The following is an 18894-nucleotide window of genomic DNA, read 5'->3' as shown; positions in this document are numbered from 1 at the left end:
GTGACCTCAAGAGAACACTTAAAAATCAGACTGGATGTCAATGAAGAAGTGTGAGGTGAATGCTAACTGAGGGAACAGAAGTCTTACTAGTGAAAAAGAAACAAAGGGAGAGAGAGATGAAAGGAGAGAAATGGAGTGTTTGATATTATTTTAGAGGTACAATATGTAAGTATGTGAGACCCCACCTGGAAGACAGGAAGAAAAAGCAGTTTAGGACGGCAGAAAGAATCAGCATCAAGTCTACACATTCTCCATATGTCTGCATAGATTTTCCTCTTGTTACTTTGGTTTTCTTACCACATTCTCAAACATGTCCAAGTTAGGATAACTGGTGAATGAACTTGTGAGAGTCATTGGAGGTCTCTACATGAATGGGCCCTGCGATGGACTGGTAATGCCTTAGTCCTAATGCTGTCTAAATAGGATCCAGACCCCTGTCACCTTGAGTTGGATTAAGCAGGTTTGAGAATGAGATGAGGTGAGTCATTGTACTTTTAACATCCTCCTGGAAAAGGTTTATATAAACAATGTACCACTTCTAAACTTTTGGCCTCCTTGGCATTATTCTGCATGCAGAGGGTAGCCAGAATATAATTAAAAAATAAATTCTCACCCAACGGTAAAGACTCATCTAATTTAGAGGCTAAGCTACCCAGTGTTAGACACCTCATCAAAATCTGCCTGAAGAAATGATTATTGAAATAAATAATTTATTAGCATTATAAAGAATTCATAAAGGTTGATTTACTGGAAATAATTTAACTTCAATTTTATAATTAAAATATTCACAAAAAAGTATTGATAAAGTTCCTTTTTGTAATTTTGGATATGAGTGCACTTAAAGCACTTATTAATCCCCTTATCTAAACCCATGAACTGACAATATTTTCTGTACCTATCCAGGTAATTCAGAAAAGAACAAATCTGTCTGCATCCTTCACTGATTTTCCTGATTAACTGTTTATATATTTGCCAATCACTTTTGTAATCAGTTGGCAACAGGTAAAAGGGAAAAATCATTCTTCCTGATTAAATTCATAATGCATTGATGAGTATAGCGGACCAAACAATAAATTAAGTATTAAATGCTATACCTACACTCAAAGTCCTTCTCATTGTAGTTGCGCCCCATATTCTCAGCATTTCGGGAGGAGGATTCAGAAATAAGATCTCCAAATCTTTCCACAGACAAGGCTTTTTCCCAATCTTCTTCTTGCCCTTTTAGGGAGTCTTTATCGCCATCAGCAAGAACCTGGAGAACATAGCCAGGCAGACTTAATTACCACTCATTCATAATGTTTACTGTTGGAAAATGTAGGAAACTTTTAATATGTAATTGATTAATAATGGATGTCAGCTACTCCCTTGAATTCAGATATTTTATTAGTATCTGCAACAACTCAGGTTTTTTATTCTAATATATTTTCCAGAATGTTTCCAGTTAGGGGTATACAGAACATAGTGCTATGATAATAGTATCCAATCAAATGGAACACACACAAAAACAATAATCTCTTCTATCCTCCAATACATTTGTATTTTTCTATCCTTTTGAGACATAACCAGTTTAATAAAACTGAGAAAGCACTAGTGGTATGCGTATACAATATTTTAACTGGTTTGAAGTTAATAATTTCAATTATACAAATCTATAAACAAACTATTTAGCTAAGCTTCACTTCACTTCACTTTATATATTTGTAGGATAAAGCACAAGTGAAAAAAGTGCTCTCTGTGAGGCAGTACTTTTATTAATGTCCTGTAAATTCTGCTGTGACAGCTGACATACAGTATTTATAGTAACTGATTCAATGAGGTACATGCTGTTTCCATGCATTGTATCATCCCGTACTCAGAAGCACAAAATGCTTTAAGTAACCTTTTAATCCCCAGAGTTGTAGAGTGAGTAAAATTCTTGCTATGTGAAATTTACCATTAATTTAGATTATGCTTCCCCCTGTTGGTCTCCAGTTCACAGTACATGTTGAAATAATAAAACATAACAAGTGAACATGTTAGACAAGTTTTGTATAAAAATGAGATCAATGCCTGCGAGTACAAAAGCCTTTTTGTAAGTATAGTACTTTACGAAAAATGAAATGAAAATATTTTACCATATATCTTTTAAAGCTTTATTCTTTCAACTAGTCATGTTACTATATATAGGCTTAGCATAGGAAATTTTCTAAGACAATGAGCTTTGGTTATAGTGCCATACTTTAATCCAATGTATTAGGAGTACTATGTAACTAACTAAGTACTTTTCTTTATACAATATTTGTATTTTTTTAACAAGGGGCAAATATTATTAGTTCACTGGACCTCCATACTCTTGAAAATACTATATACAATTACCCATGAGTAAAACACTCCTGCCACAGATCAGTTCCTGCTTTTTCAAATAAGTATCCTTGGGTTTTGTTGAGATTTTATCTATCCATCTATCCATCTATCTATCTATCTAAAAGAATTGGTAAAAAGAGATAAAATATTGTGTACTATAAACAGTATCAACTCATTCTCTGTTATGGCAAAAGGAAACCCTTTAACTGAACTGTGTTAGTGTTAAACTTACCAAAGGATGCCATTAGTCCTGGCCTGTCTTGGACACAAGGACCCACTTCATTGTATATTTCTCTCGCTGTCACTTTTTGTTACCAACGAAGCAACACTTACACTCACAACCACAACACTTGGCACCTGGATTTGAACTTTACAGTATGCTTACTAACCACATCTTACTTGAGCTTTGCCGAACATTCTTAATTCAACTTCACAGCTCACTTTCCATGCCACATATCTTCTAAATCTCCTTTTTCTGTCCAGGACACTTCCCCGTCTTTATTTGTCTATCCATCTTATTGGTTGGTGCCACTTTTGTGTGCACCACCCATCACTTCTTCTAGGGACCTTTATTTGCATAAAAAGCTCCAAAAAGCTGACTGGTACTATTTCTCATACAGTTTTAGTGTGCCATAAATTTCTAAATCTCAGAATGATAATCTACTCACTACAGCATTATTATCAACATATATCAAAAAAAAAAACATGGGTCAGCTATTTTTCTTTTTTCTATAAAGTCGCCAAATTTCAATCAAATCAGGCAAAGCATTTCTTTGGGATGCTTAGTTTTTGTATTATAGGGGATGTTTTTACCCCCTAAATACTGAAATATCAAAATGTCCATACCTACTGCCCTAGATGTATAATCCTACAAAACTTCAGCTTTTTACCTAAACAGAAAATAGTGTTTTGTTCATGAGTGAGTGAATCAGTCAGCCATCCATCCATCCATTATCCAACCCGCTATATCCTAACTAAAGGGTCACAGAGGTCTGCTGGAGCCAATCCCAGCCAACACTCAAGGCAGGAAATAAACCCAGTGCAAGGCACCAGCCCACCACAAGGCACACGCACTCCCACACACCAAGCACACACTAGGGACAATTTAGAATCGCCAATGCACCTAACTTGCATGTCTTTGGACTGTGGGAGGAAACCAGAGGACCTGGAGGAAACCCACACAGACACGGGGAGAACATGCAGACTTCATACAGGGAGGACCCGGGAAGCGAGGCCGGGTCTCCTAACTGCAAGGCAGCAGCGCTACCCACTGCGCCACCATGCCGCCCATCAGTCAGCCAATTTTGCATTTTATATATACAGATTTTTTGAGCACTACTCTTTGTCTAAAACAAGCTCTGTCATTTGTAACATATCTAAGTAAAAGATAATGCTTCCAGAATATGCAGTTTAACCTAATTTATCAAGTTTTCATTTCTCTATATTTTCAGGGCACATCAAATAGTAACAGAGCTTAATGGTAGGACACCCCCTGTAAGTATGCCTTTGCACCCACAAAAACAACAAAGATGCAAAAAGATAACACACATTATGCCTACACAAAAAATAAACTGCAGGGGGGTGGACACTATCAACAATAAAGTACAAATAAACCAAGCCATAAAGCAAGATCTGTACCTTCTCTTGGCCCAGCTACAGCATGTAAGATTGATTCTCTGCCTATCAGTTGAAGTGGATCCTCCATTTGTTCACCAAGTTGCACTTGTTATATTACAGCTATTGTTTGATCCTTGGCTTACGTTAATGTTCTATTTTATCATTTCTCTTAATTGTGAAGTGTTATTTTTCAAACGTTATTGTTTTTTTATAGTTTCATTATTTTTGTTATGTTTATTTATTATTTAAAGTTTATGTATTGTGTACATGTGTTTAAACAATGCATTTCATGTTTCCTGTGGATTGAACCCCAAGAGGCAGGAGCACCATTATAGCTCTTTTAAAAGGGCTACCTTCAGCCTATATATTTCAGGCCAGGAACTCAGAGGTTCATTCTGTTTAAAAATGCACCACATAAAAAGGGTAAAATGGGGTGCAGGCAACAAAATATCCACAACCAGACCAGCACTGTCCAGGTCAGCAACCATCGTTACAGGTACAGTGTAAAGTGAAATTCTGTCATACGCTAATCCACATGCAACACATTATCACTCTCTGGGGCTGTGATTTAGTAAGCAGAAGTATCTTACCTTAAAATTGTATTTTTCCTTACTTAAAAAAAAGCTCAGCATGAAATTTACAACAACATCTACCCTTAAGAGTGATAAATGGGGAAATTTTATAAATATATGTTACAGAGCAATTTTTTTAGTTTGGACAGAATAACAATATGGAGAGAACAAGTTGGCACTCATTCTGTATATTACCATCAAGCATGGGGAAGTATATTCATCTAATGCGAGAAAAAAAACAGGTTTTTGGGTGTTCCATCCATCGCAAAAAAAAGTTCATTGGACTTCATTCTGACGTACTGAACTTTATTCTATACAAGAAAGTTTTAGTTAGTTGTTAGTTGTTGCTACCCTACATTCTGCACAGTACATCCAAGGTTACTCTGTTTAAGGCAATCAGGCGACCATGTTAACTGCAGTTCAATTTCTGCACAATGGGTGAGTGAGATTCCAGAAAACACAAATACTGTAACTGGGAAATCACAGGGCAACACATCTTGACGTAAGGTTAGAGACACTAATGCTAAACACTGAAAAAATTGTACACAAAGACCAGCCTGTCTTCCAAACATATCCCCTAATTACTGCAAGGGCTACTGTGAACAGTATTTGCTGTATCCATTGTACAGAGCACTGACTGCAATCCTATGAAGAAGGGCACACCTAGCCAGTACAGTAAGGCATATATGACTTTTACACATCTTACTGGTACAGCACATAGCATTAAAATACATTTTAAAAAGTATTCTGTTGTTTTCTGGTACATTGATTTTTTTTAATCTTCACATACTAAATAGCTACTGTACCCAGGCAAGCAATTAAGCCTGAAGGTTTCACTGGTAACATGCCAGTTGAAAAAAACATATGATGATCACCCATTTAAGCTTTACCTAACCTACATAGTATTCAAACTATGGAATGTTCCCTGTTGCAATATTTGGAAATGTCTATATTGATAAATCATTTGTGTCTTTTGAACAAATAAGCTCAAAACTTAACCTTTCAGGGTCACACTTTTTTTTCTGCATACAAATTAGTAAAAGCAACTGACCCAACTTCCAGCAACTTTCTCCTATACAGTATCTATGCCTGAGATAATACTGCCTATTGTGATTCAGACAGCACCTCCTGAGCATATAATATTTTCAAGAAATTTAATTTTATTGATCTTAGGAAACAACAGGAAAGGGACCATTCAATTACAATTTCAGAAGAGGAATTTATTTTATAAAATACATTCCCTACATGGAAAGCTTGCCATACTTCAACTAAAAATTTTACATCCATCACAAGCATCTAGTTCAAAACCATCCAATATGATACCCAGAGCAAGATTCAACCTATGTGTGATTTCACCGAGAATCTATTTTGAGAATATTCAATATTTTGGGCAAAGGTTTTTATTTATAACTTTCTGGTTAACCTTTAATTTAAAATCAGCCCAAATCTTTTAACAACAATATCTGGAGTAATACCACATAGGTTAAAAGTGTGCTGTGAAAAATTGGTTGTAATATCCAATACCACACTACTTGCACAAAGACTTATTTTGTTCAGCTGGAAGAATCCCAGTCCAACTTCTGTAACACAGTGGGAAAGAAATACACTATGCTATCTCAAACTTGAAAATCGAATCAAATACATTTAGAGAAAATTGCTCTCTTTCTTGGGTGGGAGCTAAATGCTGGGCCCTTTTTTTGGATTGTTTTCAAAATATACAATACTATTGAACTTGCCATGCTACTCTCATTTGTTTATTGCATAGAGTTACAATGTTTTGTTTTCATATAATAGAAACTTTATATAAAAAATATAACATTTTGAAATAGGTAGAGGAATAGGGATTGAAACAGCTTAAAGCAAATAAACCGCCAAGACCGAACATTTACTAAAGCAGTACTTAAACTGGATTCAGATAGCATTCTGAGCCCTTTGCTTTTTGCACACTTTGTTGTGTTATATATTAATTTTAAACAAATAAATTTGTCATTTTGCCTTTCAATCTACACTGAACAGCCTATAATGACAAAGAGTAAATATTTTTTCAAGTTTATAAAAACTGGAACCTCTCATTCATGTAAGTATTCAGCTCCTGAATTTGGTACTTTGTAGAAGCCCCTTTGGCAGCCTTGACAGCTTCAAGTTTCTACAAAGTTTGCACACCTGGATTTGGGCAGTTAATCCTATTTTTCCCAACAGATCTTCTCAAACTCTATTAGATTAGATGGGCTGTATCTGTAAATTGCTGTCTTCAGGTCTTTCAACAGTTGTTTTATGGGATTTAAGTCTGGGCTTTGGCTGGGCTAACCAAGAACAATCAGAGACTTGTCTTGATGGCACTCGAGCATTTCCTTGGCTGTAAGCTTTAGGTCTCTGAAAGAAGAATCGTCACCCCAGTCTGAAGTTGAGTATAGTCTGGAGCTGGTTTTCTTTAATGGCCTCTCTACTTTTTATTGCATTCATTTTTCCCTGAATTCTAGCAGGTCTCTCTGTCACTGCCACTGAGGAGAAGACCCACAGCATGATGCTGCCACCATCATGGTCTTCACCAGACACAGTGCTTGGAATTCTGCCCAAAGAGTTCATTTTTTGTCTCATCCGGAAGAGAATAATTTTCCTCATACCCAGAGTCCTGAACTGTTTTGTGCATTTCAGTCATGAGTGATTTCAGTCTCACCACTCAGCAATAAACACCTCATTGAGGCAGTGCTGTTCAAGTGGTTGTCCTTCTGACAGGTTCTCAAATCTCAGCATAGGACTTCTGAAGGTCTGCTAGAGTGACCATCGGATTCTTATTTACCTCCCTGACCAAGGTAAGGCCACTGTATAATCTTGCCCTGTATCACGGAGATCTACAGAGAGTTTCTTGGAATTGATGGTTTGCTTTCTGTCCTGACATGAAGTGTGAATTGTGAGAACTTTTCTATACATAACTTGTATGTATAACTTTCTATACAATGTTCAATTCATTTTTGCCACAGGTAGACACCAATAAAGTTGAAGACACATCTTAAGGATAATTAAAGTAAACAGGATGCACCTAACCACAATTTGGAATGCCACAGCAAAGACTTTGTATACTTATATGAATAAGGAAATGGCAAATGTATCATTTTAAAATTAAACCTACAATACAATGAAAGAGTGTAGAAAGTGAAAGGCTCTAAATACTTCCTGAATCCACTGTATATAAACCATTAAAGTCTTTTTTTTCAAATATTACTAAATTCTAGGAGATTTCTAATGAAGCCACTGGGTATTTTTACTTCTTAAATGCAATATAGATAAAAATGTGACTAACAAATTAGGTAAACTAGTAGATGACACAAAACTGCACGATTTAGCAGCAGTAATATTACTTGGACAGTACATGGACAGCATTCAGATTTGAAAAGATATGCAGCCTTTTAAAATAAAATGTAAATGAATGTTAAGATAGTTAAAATATATAACTGAAAGGATATGAACAACATTAAACACAGAACTTCTTGAATTGTCTTTTATTGGGCAAGAACACACAGAATGAAACAGTCTCTGTAGATCTAGTCAAGGCTGGCAAAATGAGAGGCGGACAACATGTTGAGAACTGTGTGAATACTCTAACCTGTGGGGCAACAGCACTATCCATTGTAGCAAAATGCACCATTCTACTAAATTACATTTTAATAGAACATATTAAAGTGAACACTACCTCACTGTGCATTGTAAGGTAAACAATGAAGCTAAAATGAAGTGTGGTTAGAATTTTTTACAGGTACAAGCATACTTTTAGAACACAAAAAGAATCAAAGTCAGTCAGTTACAATTAGGGCAAAAAACTACTGTACGTTCCACTCGCAGCCGTAATTGATTGCTAATGAATAAAATTTCTGGCAGGAAGACTTGCAGCCACTACACCCCTCAAAGATTCTTGATTGATAACTCTGATGTAAAGAAACTCACTCTCAAGAAAGGTGAGTGACCAAGCGATAAAACACCTTGCAGAAACTGGTTAGACATTTAATCAAAAAGCAATAACGGTGAAAGGGAAGAGAATGTTTTGACTAGGTAATTGACCTTGTCATTGGTATAAATATTTGTTTAAGACTAACATCACAAGGTATAAGAAACAAAGTTCAATAAACACCACTAAATATCATCAGTGTTTGGTAAAACGTAAACTCAATATGAGAACTCCAGATGGCTTTCTAATAAAACATACAGTGCTGCCCATTAGAGGCAACAGACAAAATTAATACAGTGAAATCTTTATAAGAGTGCTTAATGGGTGACTATCCTGCCATTTAAGAAATCAGCACCCACCCCTGCATTAAGGTTATAAGAAAATACTGTAGCTGTTATTTGTGTTATATTGCTACAACTTAATGGTTTTACATTAAGAGATTCCATAATCCATAATATAAAGTATATATCATGCAAAAATGACTCACTCAGTCACAAAAGCCCTATATTCTGTTTAGTTAAAAAGCTGAAATTTCAGAGGATGGTATATCTGGGACACTAAGTATCTGCTAAGATAGGACATTTTCATATATCAATATTAAAGAATAAACACACCCCAATTATAGAAAAACTAAATACTCCAAAATCTCAAAAAGGTTGAAATTTGGCAACGTTATAAGAAAAAGAAAATTGGCAGCCTCCTGTTTTTTTTATTTATCAATATTTGTCAATAATAATAATCTATTGAGTACATTATGCTAACTGTGCAGTGCTGAAAGAAGCCCAAGGAGAAAGGGGGGCAGCCACTCAGTGGCCTTTTTGCAGTGTGCATGCAAATGAAGGAACAGGATAACTGACCTATAGCTTGGACTGACAAGTGAAGAAGGGGAGGTGTCTATGACAGGAAAAAGACAAGGAATTGGCATATACGGTGCAGGAGGAACTGTGAAGTGGGTGAAGGGGGAAAGTTCTGCTAAAAAAAATATTTTCATACACAGCACTTTGTTCACGTTTTATAAAGGGTTTGATCAATGACAATGCAATCCGGTTTGATTGATAGCTTGCCAATTCCACACCATATAGTATGTGTAAAGGCTGATTGGAATTGTTTATTTTATTATCTATTATTGTGTAAATACAGTATGAATGTACAGTATTAGGTTTGGAAATCCAGCATCAAATTGTCCAGTTTGTAGTGAGACAGTGGGAGAGAAAACAAGTTTTCTCATATAACACAAATGGTGATAAATACTGTTGAGATGTGAAATTTTGCATACAAGTTGATAAATATTTTGTATGTCTTTATTTGTAACTTAGACAAAGCAATGTAATATTAGTGTTACATTATTGATAATAACAACAATGGTTCGAGGGTTTAGAACCCCTTCCCCCCTTTCAGGAATGAGTCTCTTTGTAATTTTACGACAGGGTTGGGGGAAGTCCCTCAAACAAGTTTGACCAATATTTCTCTGCTAAAGTCTCTCTGTCAACCCCCACAGGAAAGCCAGGCTGCCAAAATGCCAAGCTTTACCTTAGCACATGGTTTCTAGGGCAGGTGTGAAGTTTTTCTGTCCCCCTCATTGGTCTGAAGTATGGCTGTTTGAAACTGGCTTGTATCAAAAGCCTTTAAGTACCATGATGTCCTATTGGCTCTAAGGGTTGGACAGAAAACCTATAAATTTGTTTGCTTTACTTCACTCTCTCTTTCTTACCAAGCTGATGAAAGACCATCTCACACCATGAACTGAACAGGACAACACAATGAAGAGCACAGCTTGGCAGCCATATTGAGCCTGTTCTGAAGAAAGCTGACCACAAATGAGGACTTAACTAGAAACATTTTAAGTAACTAACAAGTCTGTGTGCCGCCTGAAACTACACATCACTATTTATCAGGTTGTGTGGTTGCCAATATTCAAATGTACTTTGCATATTGTTATTACTTATGAATATTATCAATAATACATTGTTTAAATTGTAACTTAACTCCTGCTTGTCTTTTACTACACCTAATTGCCTGAGGTTATACATGTAGAAGGGAAGGTGGGGAGAAGTTATATACTATAATACCTTATAAACAGTGGTAAGTCTGTGAGATTTGAGGCATTCTGACAAAGGTTACAAATTAATAATACGAAAGGGGAAAGCAAGACAAAACAAATATGATTATTATGTATATCAATGGTTCTCAACCTGTGGGGTGGGCCCCCCTAGGGGGGCGCGAAGTAACAAAAAGGGGGGCGCAGAGATGTGAAAAAAAGAAAACAAGAATCAAAAATATGAAAAAAAATCTGTTGAAACCAAAACAAATTAACTTAAGCTGCATTCTGATACTAGAACAATAAACATAGAGTTAGATAAATGTCGATAAAAGTTAAGTAGGTATAATAAAATATGCAAGCGATTAAAACTGTTATGAAAACTCGGGTCGCAAATAGTTAAAGGTTGAGAAACGCTGCTGTATATGAAAGATATGCAAACTCCCTCAACCTAAGATGCCACTTATGAATTGTTAGCTGCATCAAAACTTTTTATAAGTTTATTTGAGGTTTACAGAAATGGTGTAATATTGTTACATTTGGGGTAAATAGTCAGCCAGTTAAAGACTGGGCTTCAGAGGAGCTTTATGTGGAGGTCATTCAAGCTCAAAATTGGTTACACCAAACATCGCAGTTAGGTATATTCTCTTGATTCCCTGATGTGACCAAATTATCTCAAAACTGCCTAATAAAACAGGAAAAGTGCTGTACTATATGTACAAAAAACATTAGAAAACAAAAAATATAAAAATCTGCAGCTAAATATGTACAAAAAATACTAATGTGAACAGTTTTGTGATTGCTAAATACATGCAAACACATGCAGAAGCTTAAAGAGTTGCTGTTTCTAAATATATACCAAAACATTTTGATATGGACAGATAAACTTTTGCTTGACATGCAAATCAAAAGATATTTGCCTTGGCTCAATTAATGTAATGATGGGCTTATTTATAATTTACACATTGATTATGATTATAATACAGAAATTCTTAAAGGGTCCATGAATATTAAATGTCCATCTTGATGTGCATTAAAATCTTAAATGTGTTGCAAAAAGTAGAAAAATGAAATGATTACCTTTTGAAGACTTAACCAGAGCCTATTAAAAGTTTAGTATTTGGTTTACACCTGAACTCAGAACAAAAAATATTATAGTGTGTTTCAATCAGAAATATTTGAGCAAAAAGAATAATTGGAGAGAATTTCATGCCAAATTTTGAAGTACAGGGACAAATGTATCACCATTGTCTTGGGAAATTTCTCAGAAAATAGACAGGTAACACAGCTAGTATGCAATATAGAGTATTTAAAAGTGTCAGTCTTTTAGGTATGTTGCTAATATGGAGGAAAATGGAAAGCTTTAAAATTATTCAACTTATAAGCTGACAATTTATTACCTATACCACTCTAGCTACAAAAAAATCTATATTAACAAAATGAAAATGAAATTAAATGGGAAGTAAAGTACACATGAAGCCCTCTAGATCACCTTCCCCGACAGAGGGAATTGTTTTTTGTATTCATCCATCTACAAACTTGCTGTGAAGACTGAATGGACCTGGAGGCATAGGCCCACTCAGTTTTATTGTTTTATTCTCTTTGTCTTTCCACTTGGTCACTCTGCTGTCTGAATTATTCTGACATTTTTGCATCTCCAAGGCTCTTTAGTTAATATTTTGCTATCAGTGCATTTCTCTCTTTCATGGCTTCAGCCTGGGAGAAAGCTTTGACTTTGTCCTTTTTGAAATCATCTGAATAAGGTCTGAGCTTTTCTTTTATTTGATCATTAAGGCACCTGACCTCAGGGACCTCATCCACCAGACTAGTAGTAATCTGCACATTTTGCACAAACTGAATTTAGTCTATAATACAATTCAACAATGATTACTGGTTACCTGACCTGCATAGGGAAGTTTCTTGCTACCTTGCTCTTGTGTCCATCCTTTATTGGAGTGCTCTAGACTCCCCCTTAAGTTCTTGTCTATATATGAGTGAGTCAGACATTTCTGCTTCTTAACATAAGAAGGTTTTTTATGAGATGATTGATTGAAACCATGTGACACTATAGGGCTACACAGGTGGCACAATAGCAAATGACTTCCACTATCCCTAAAGTAATTCCTAAGTCATGATAAAAGATTTATAAATATATATACTTGTGTATTTATACTCATATATGTGCAAATATATTGTGACACGTGTGTGTTTAAGAGGTAACTTGTATATCTTTGTTTAAAGATTTATTCTTTTTTGTTTCATATTATATGGGGCCATGGTTGTGCCCTAAGCCTGTTTTTGTGTGGGGCCTCATTTATAACGCTGTGAGTAGAATTCGCACTATAACACGGCGTAAGCACAAAAGCCGAAATGTGCTTACGCACAGAAAAATCCAGATGCAGGAATCTGTGCGTACTCCAACTTCCACGTTCTTCTGCTACATAAATCCCGGTCAGCGTGAAAAGAAACGCTTGTGCACGCGCTTTATGTAACGCCCCAACTCCTCCCAGAATTACGCCTCTTTGAATATGCAAAATAATATAAATCGCCCTTAAACTCAACCTTCTGTGAAAAGAGAATGGGAAAAGCACGGGGGAAAAAATAAGAATTTCAGTGAATACCAAGTGGAGGCAAAGGAAAAATATACTATTTGTTTAATTAAACCGTATTATAATCAACAAAAGGAAGTTGATCGAGTGACATAGAGTGTTGGAGAAACTTGAAAGCTCACGTTCACAAAGTCGCACAGTGCCGGAAATAAAAAAGAAGTCACATATCAAAGTCGCAGTGAAAAGGCGAGTTCTAGCCCACTGTCTGAGTGCCATATGAAAGCTTATTAGGGTACAGAGAAAAAAAAGGCACACAGTGGGGAAAAAGCACGAAATGTCAACTTCAATCTCGAAATTTCCACTTTAATCATGTAGTTTATTTTGTCATTAAAGTAGAACATCATAAACTCCATCTTAAAATCGTTTAATTAACCAGTTTCTCAAATCACATCATAATTAAAATAGCACGTTAAATGCTTTGTTTTGTATGTGATCTTCTATGTGCTCTATGTGTGTGAATCACTACTTGCTTCATAAACCGGCTCTCTTCCTCTGACTGGACACAGAATCCATTACATTTGTGATATTACAGCTCTCTGAATAACTAAAATACTGAAATGTATACGTGATATCATTTTCATGATGATAGGAGTTAAAGCACGTTATTAAACATAGGTTTCACGGCGCAATGATTGTGCGCAACCTTCGATGAAATTGTTTATTGCAGCAGTACTCATGGGCGGCTCTAGGCTTGTGGTGTCCCTGGGCAGAGAAAGAATCGGTGGCCCCTTCGCCTGCCAATGTCAATATGGTATCTTATGCACAGTGGATGGCCACGTCCGTTGCGGACACTGCATAGCCCTCTTTTTTTTAACTTTTGTCGAAATTTGCCACTGCGTTTTTAGCTGTGTCATTATTTTCTGTTTCTGTTTTATATTCAATATATATTGGCGTGTCCGCCCCTGCAGTCCTTGCTTTTCTTTCTCCAAGTCACTGATTACCATACAATCAGCTCTGTAATAGACATTAAGCCATCTGTCGCTTTGGCAACTCCTAACAGGAGCAGCTGAAAGAAGAAGAAGAAGGTGCAGTGAGAGTAACAACGCTGAAGCAGTTATGGTATTTGGAATACTATGGCTATTCCCTGGACCATTATATTGTTACAAGTTAATTACATTTAGATTACACTAATAAACAATATGCGGTTATTTTAAGTGTATTTTTAAAGACGCGCCAGGAAAATAAAAGAGTAACCACACAGGAACAGTAGCATTGCTTTGACGTGGGTGCCGCCAGTCTGCACAACCGAGCAGAGAACTTGCGTATGACAAGGTATGAGGTACCATGGAAAAGTGCATGGCTTTATGCCAAGGGTAGGTTTTATACATCGCGATTTGAACGTGGAAAAGTTCTTACGCAACATTTTTGTGTGCGTACACACCGTTTATACATGAGGCCCCAGGAGAGGGACTGTGCCTCCCCTGGACCATAAAAGGGCAGCCGTCCTTGTTTGTGTGTAGGCCACGGGAAAGAAGCATGGAAGCTCAACCCTATAGGGGCCAGAGGTGCTGGCGAAAGAAATACCAGGGATCACCTGGTGTGCTTCCAGGTGCTCATGCTGCACTTCTGCTTCACCAGGAAGTGCCACAGGAAGCTCATCAGGAGGCACCTGGAGCACATCCGGGTGGGAATAAAAGGGGCCGCCTCCCTCCAGTCATCAAGAGAAAGAAGACAGAGCTCGGAGGGGAGGAGTGGAGGCGGTAGAAGAAAGGCATTGGAACGCCTGAACTTAAGGGTGATTGGTGCTGGGGCACTGTGTGCTGTACGGGACAGTTTCTTATTGTAAATAAACGTGGGTGTTTTTGGACTAACGGTGTCTGCCTGTTTGTGTCCAGGCTGGTTCTCCACAATATATATGTGTATATATATATACTAATAAAAGGTAAAGCCCTCACTGACTGACTCACTCACTCACTCACTGACTCATCACTAATTCTCCAAGTTCCCGTGTAGGTAGAAGGCTGAAATTTGGCAGGCTCATTCCTTACAGCTTCCTTACAAAAGTTGGGCAGGTTTCATTTTGAAATTCTATGCGTAATGGTCATAACTGGAAGCTATTTTTCTGCATATACTGTAATGGAGTTGAGCTCGAAACCTGTGGGGGGCGGAGTTTCATGTGACATCATCACGCCTCCTACGTAATCACGCAGTACGTAGAAAACCAGGAAAAGCTCCAAAAACCGCTGAAGAAAACATACAATATATAATTAAGAAGGCAGCAAAACAATTAGAAGCGAGCGAGTGACATATAAAACCATATTCAGTGGCTCACGTGAACTGATGCAGTGTGCAGATAAAAAACAACAGTTCCAAAGAGTGCTGAACAAAAACCGAATTACACTGCTACGCTCAAAAAAACAAGCCACATGCTGTGGCGCAATAGTAGAGGCTTCGCCTCTTGCATTGCCGTTCGATTCCCGAGCGAGGAGTGCACTGAGTATGTACGCGCGCTTCACAATTCATTTTAGCCTCGCATCCCCTTGGTTTGAGACGTATGAAAAAATATGCGGTTAACACAGAAAGACAGATCACCAATTGAAGCTTTATGAATAATGGATACTTTATTCGCGATCAATGATTGTTTTGGTAAAGCCACACTCAGTGTATTCATTAGATGAACGGTAAAAAAGTAAGAGCGAGGGGAGGGTAACTTATTGAGGCACGCAGGCAAAACGACAATAGCACGCGGGCTCGATGTACTGTAGTGCGTGTCAACTCGATCTGAATTGCGCAATCACATTTGAAAAAATATATCATTTCAAGTTCTATTTAGTCCATATGTGTCAAACTCAAGGCCCGCAGGCCACATCCGGCCCGGCGTGTAATTATATCCAGCCCGCGAGATCATTTTATATATTATTGTTATTAATGGCCCGGGGATATGAAGCGATGGTAACACAATAAACTACAGATCCCATAATGCAGCGCTTCAGCTGCCTTGCCGAACACTTACCTCGTTAATCAAGTCTAGCTTATGATGCTGCAAGTTATTGCGAAGCTAGCCCACACGATGCCGAAGAGAAAAGGTGATTCTGAACATAGAGCCTTTAAAAACCGATGGGAGGCTGAGTATATGTTTACTGACATTGCCGGTAAACCCGTGTGTCTCATTTGTGGAGCTAATGTGGCTGTAATTACAGAATTTAATCTAAGACGGCACTATGAGACAAAACATCAAGATAACCTGAAAGACCTGAATGCAATGCACAAGATACAGAAAGCAGAAGAGTTAAAGAAGAATCTGACACTTCAGCAGACGTTTTTACCCGTGCAAAATCACAAAGTGATTTCAAGTGAAGCTGCTTTTATGGGAGACACAAATGCACCAGTGCAAATTGTCCCACTTTAAGTAATGTTGAACCAAGTCGTTACTACGGTGTTCCCAAATACGCACTTTGCTGATAAACTGAGCACACTGCGCACTGAGTTCGAACAGCGCTTTGGTGACTTTGAAGAACAAAAAAAGAATTTTGAGTTGTTTCGCAGCCCATTTGCCGTCGATGTGGAAACTGCACCTGTGCAGATTCAGATGGAGGTGATTGAGCTGCAGTGTAATGGCACACTGAAGGCAAAGTACGATACTGCACGGCCTGCACAGTTTATTCACTCCATTCCCGCAGAAATGCTCCAGCTCCGTCTACATGAGGCTCGAACCTTGTGCATGTTTGGTACCACATATCTGTGTGAGAAGCTCTTCTCAGTCATGAAGACTAACAAAACAGCACACAGGAGTAGCCTCACTGATGAGCACCTGCAGTCCATCCTGAGAATCTCCACAACACAGAACCTCACACCAAACATAAACGAACTTGTTGCCAAAAAAAGATGCCAGGCGTCCAAATCTGATAAAATGACATAAGAGCAAAGACAACTGAATGATTTGATTTGTTATTGCTGAAAAGAACACATTTTATTTATATTTCCAGGATTTGTTATGCACCATGTTCATATTTGAATTTGTATAATTTTGACAGGATATATTTTTATGGAGAGCAAAATCTTTTGGGATATTTAAAATTTAAGTTTATTTTTATATAAAATTACATAAGAGTAAAGAAATTTGAATGTTTGTTCTTTTAACGTTTACTTTATTTCTAACTTCTATAATTTAGACAGGATTTTTATGGAGAGCAAAATATTATAAGTTATTTAAGGTTTGAGTTGATTCATTCCGGAATAATATTCTGTCGACTAAATAAAAATTCCTTCTATTTAAAATTTAAATAGAACTTGAACAGAAACGATAGTTCATAATATCCAGGCAGACTTACACGTAAGAGCGGGAGTCATCCGTTTTAACAAACAACGAATTGCACTGATACAAAATAGCCTGCCCATTTAATTATTTAGGAATGGATAAATAAATTAAGATTTTGTACAAATAATGTTTTTCATTTTTCTTCCTTCATGGATTCTGGCACCCCCAGCAACAGTTGCTCACACCCCAAAGACTGTATATATATATACGTGTGTGTATATGTATATATGTATGTATATATATGTTTATATATATGTGTGTATATGTATATATATATGTATTTGTGTGTATATATGTGTGTGTATGTATATGTATGTGTGTATATGTAGATAACGTTTTGAAAATAACGTAACCTGATTGTCAATGTAATTGTTTTGTCACTGTTGTGAGTGATGAGTGTTGTTGTCATATATATATATATATATATATATATATATATATATATATATATTTACACACACACATAAACATATATATATATACATATCTATACATATACACATATATACATACATATATATATCTACATATATACACACACATATATACAGACAAATACATATATATATACATACATACACACACATATATAAACATATATATACATATACATACATATCTACATATATACACACACAGCTATTTCAGTATTAGTGCAATACGCTGTTTGTTAAAGCGGTTGACTCCGCTCTTACGTGCAATAACAAATCAAATCATTCAGTTGTCTTTGCTCATATGTCATTTTAGAGCTGGACGCCTGGCATCTTTTTGGCCACAAGTTCGTTTCTGTTTGGTGTGAGGTTCTGTATTGTGGAGATTCTCAGGATGGATTGCAGGTGCTCATCAGTGAGGCGACTCCTGTGTGCTGTTTTGTTAGTCTTTATCACTGAGAAGAGCTTCTCACACAGATATGTGCTACCAAACATGCACAAGGTTCGAGCCGCATGTAGACGGACTTTTTTTGTTCTTCAAAGTCACCAAAGTGCCGTGTAAACTCAGTGCGAATAACTCTAGCCGCAATAACTTGCAGCATCATAAGGTAGACTTGATTAACGCGGTAAGTGTTGGCAAGGCAGCTGAAGCGCTGCATTATGGGATCTGTAGTTTATTGTGTTACCAGCTTCATATACCCGGCCATTAATAACAATAATACAGTATATAAAATGATCTCGGGCGGATATAATTACAGCTGGGCGGATGAGGCCCAGGCCCTTGAGTTTGACACATATGGACTAAATAGAACTTGAAAAGATATATTTTTCAAATGTGATCGCGCAATTCAGATAGAGTTGACGCACTACAGCCTGCATGCCTCAATGAGTCATCCTCCCTCGCTCTTACTTTTTACCGTTCATCTAATGAATACACTGAGTATGGCTTTACCAAAACAATCATTGATGGCGAATAAAGTATCCATTATTCGAGTATGTAGATCGGGATATATATATACATATATATATACCCGCGTATCAGCGGAGAAGTAGTGTGTTAAAAAAGCTAGAAAAGAAAAGGGA

The 18894-nt window shown here is 36.9% G+C and overlaps 1 protein-coding gene across 5 annotated transcripts in view; it reads right to left on the bottom strand.

Annotated features, from left to right (window-relative positions):
- The window catches only part of slc4a3 (solute carrier family 4 member 3), a 274743-nt gene that overhangs the window by 143862 nt on the left and 111987 nt on the right, over window positions 1–18894 (bottom strand). For 3 of the 5 annotated variants that reach the window (XM_039756390.1, XM_039756391.1, XM_039756393.1), the window contains one exon: window positions 1099–1252. The exons of 1 other annotated variant lie outside the window; for it this stretch is intronic. In XM_039756390.1, coding sequence (XP_039612324.1) covers window positions 1099–1252 — 154 coding nt within the window. Of the gene's footprint in view, window positions 1–1094; window positions 1253–18894 lie in introns of those variants that run through there. One more of the 5 variants, XM_039756392.1, reaches the window with a different exon arrangement.

The sequence above is a fragment of the Polypterus senegalus genome, chromosome 6 (genome assembly GCF_016835505.1).
Source record: "Polypterus senegalus isolate Bchr_013 chromosome 6, ASM1683550v1, whole genome shotgun sequence".
Lineage (NCBI taxonomy): Eukaryota > Metazoa > Chordata > Cladistia > Polypteriformes > Polypteridae > Polypterus > Polypterus senegalus.
This window is presented reverse-complemented; position numbering and strand designations above follow the sequence as displayed.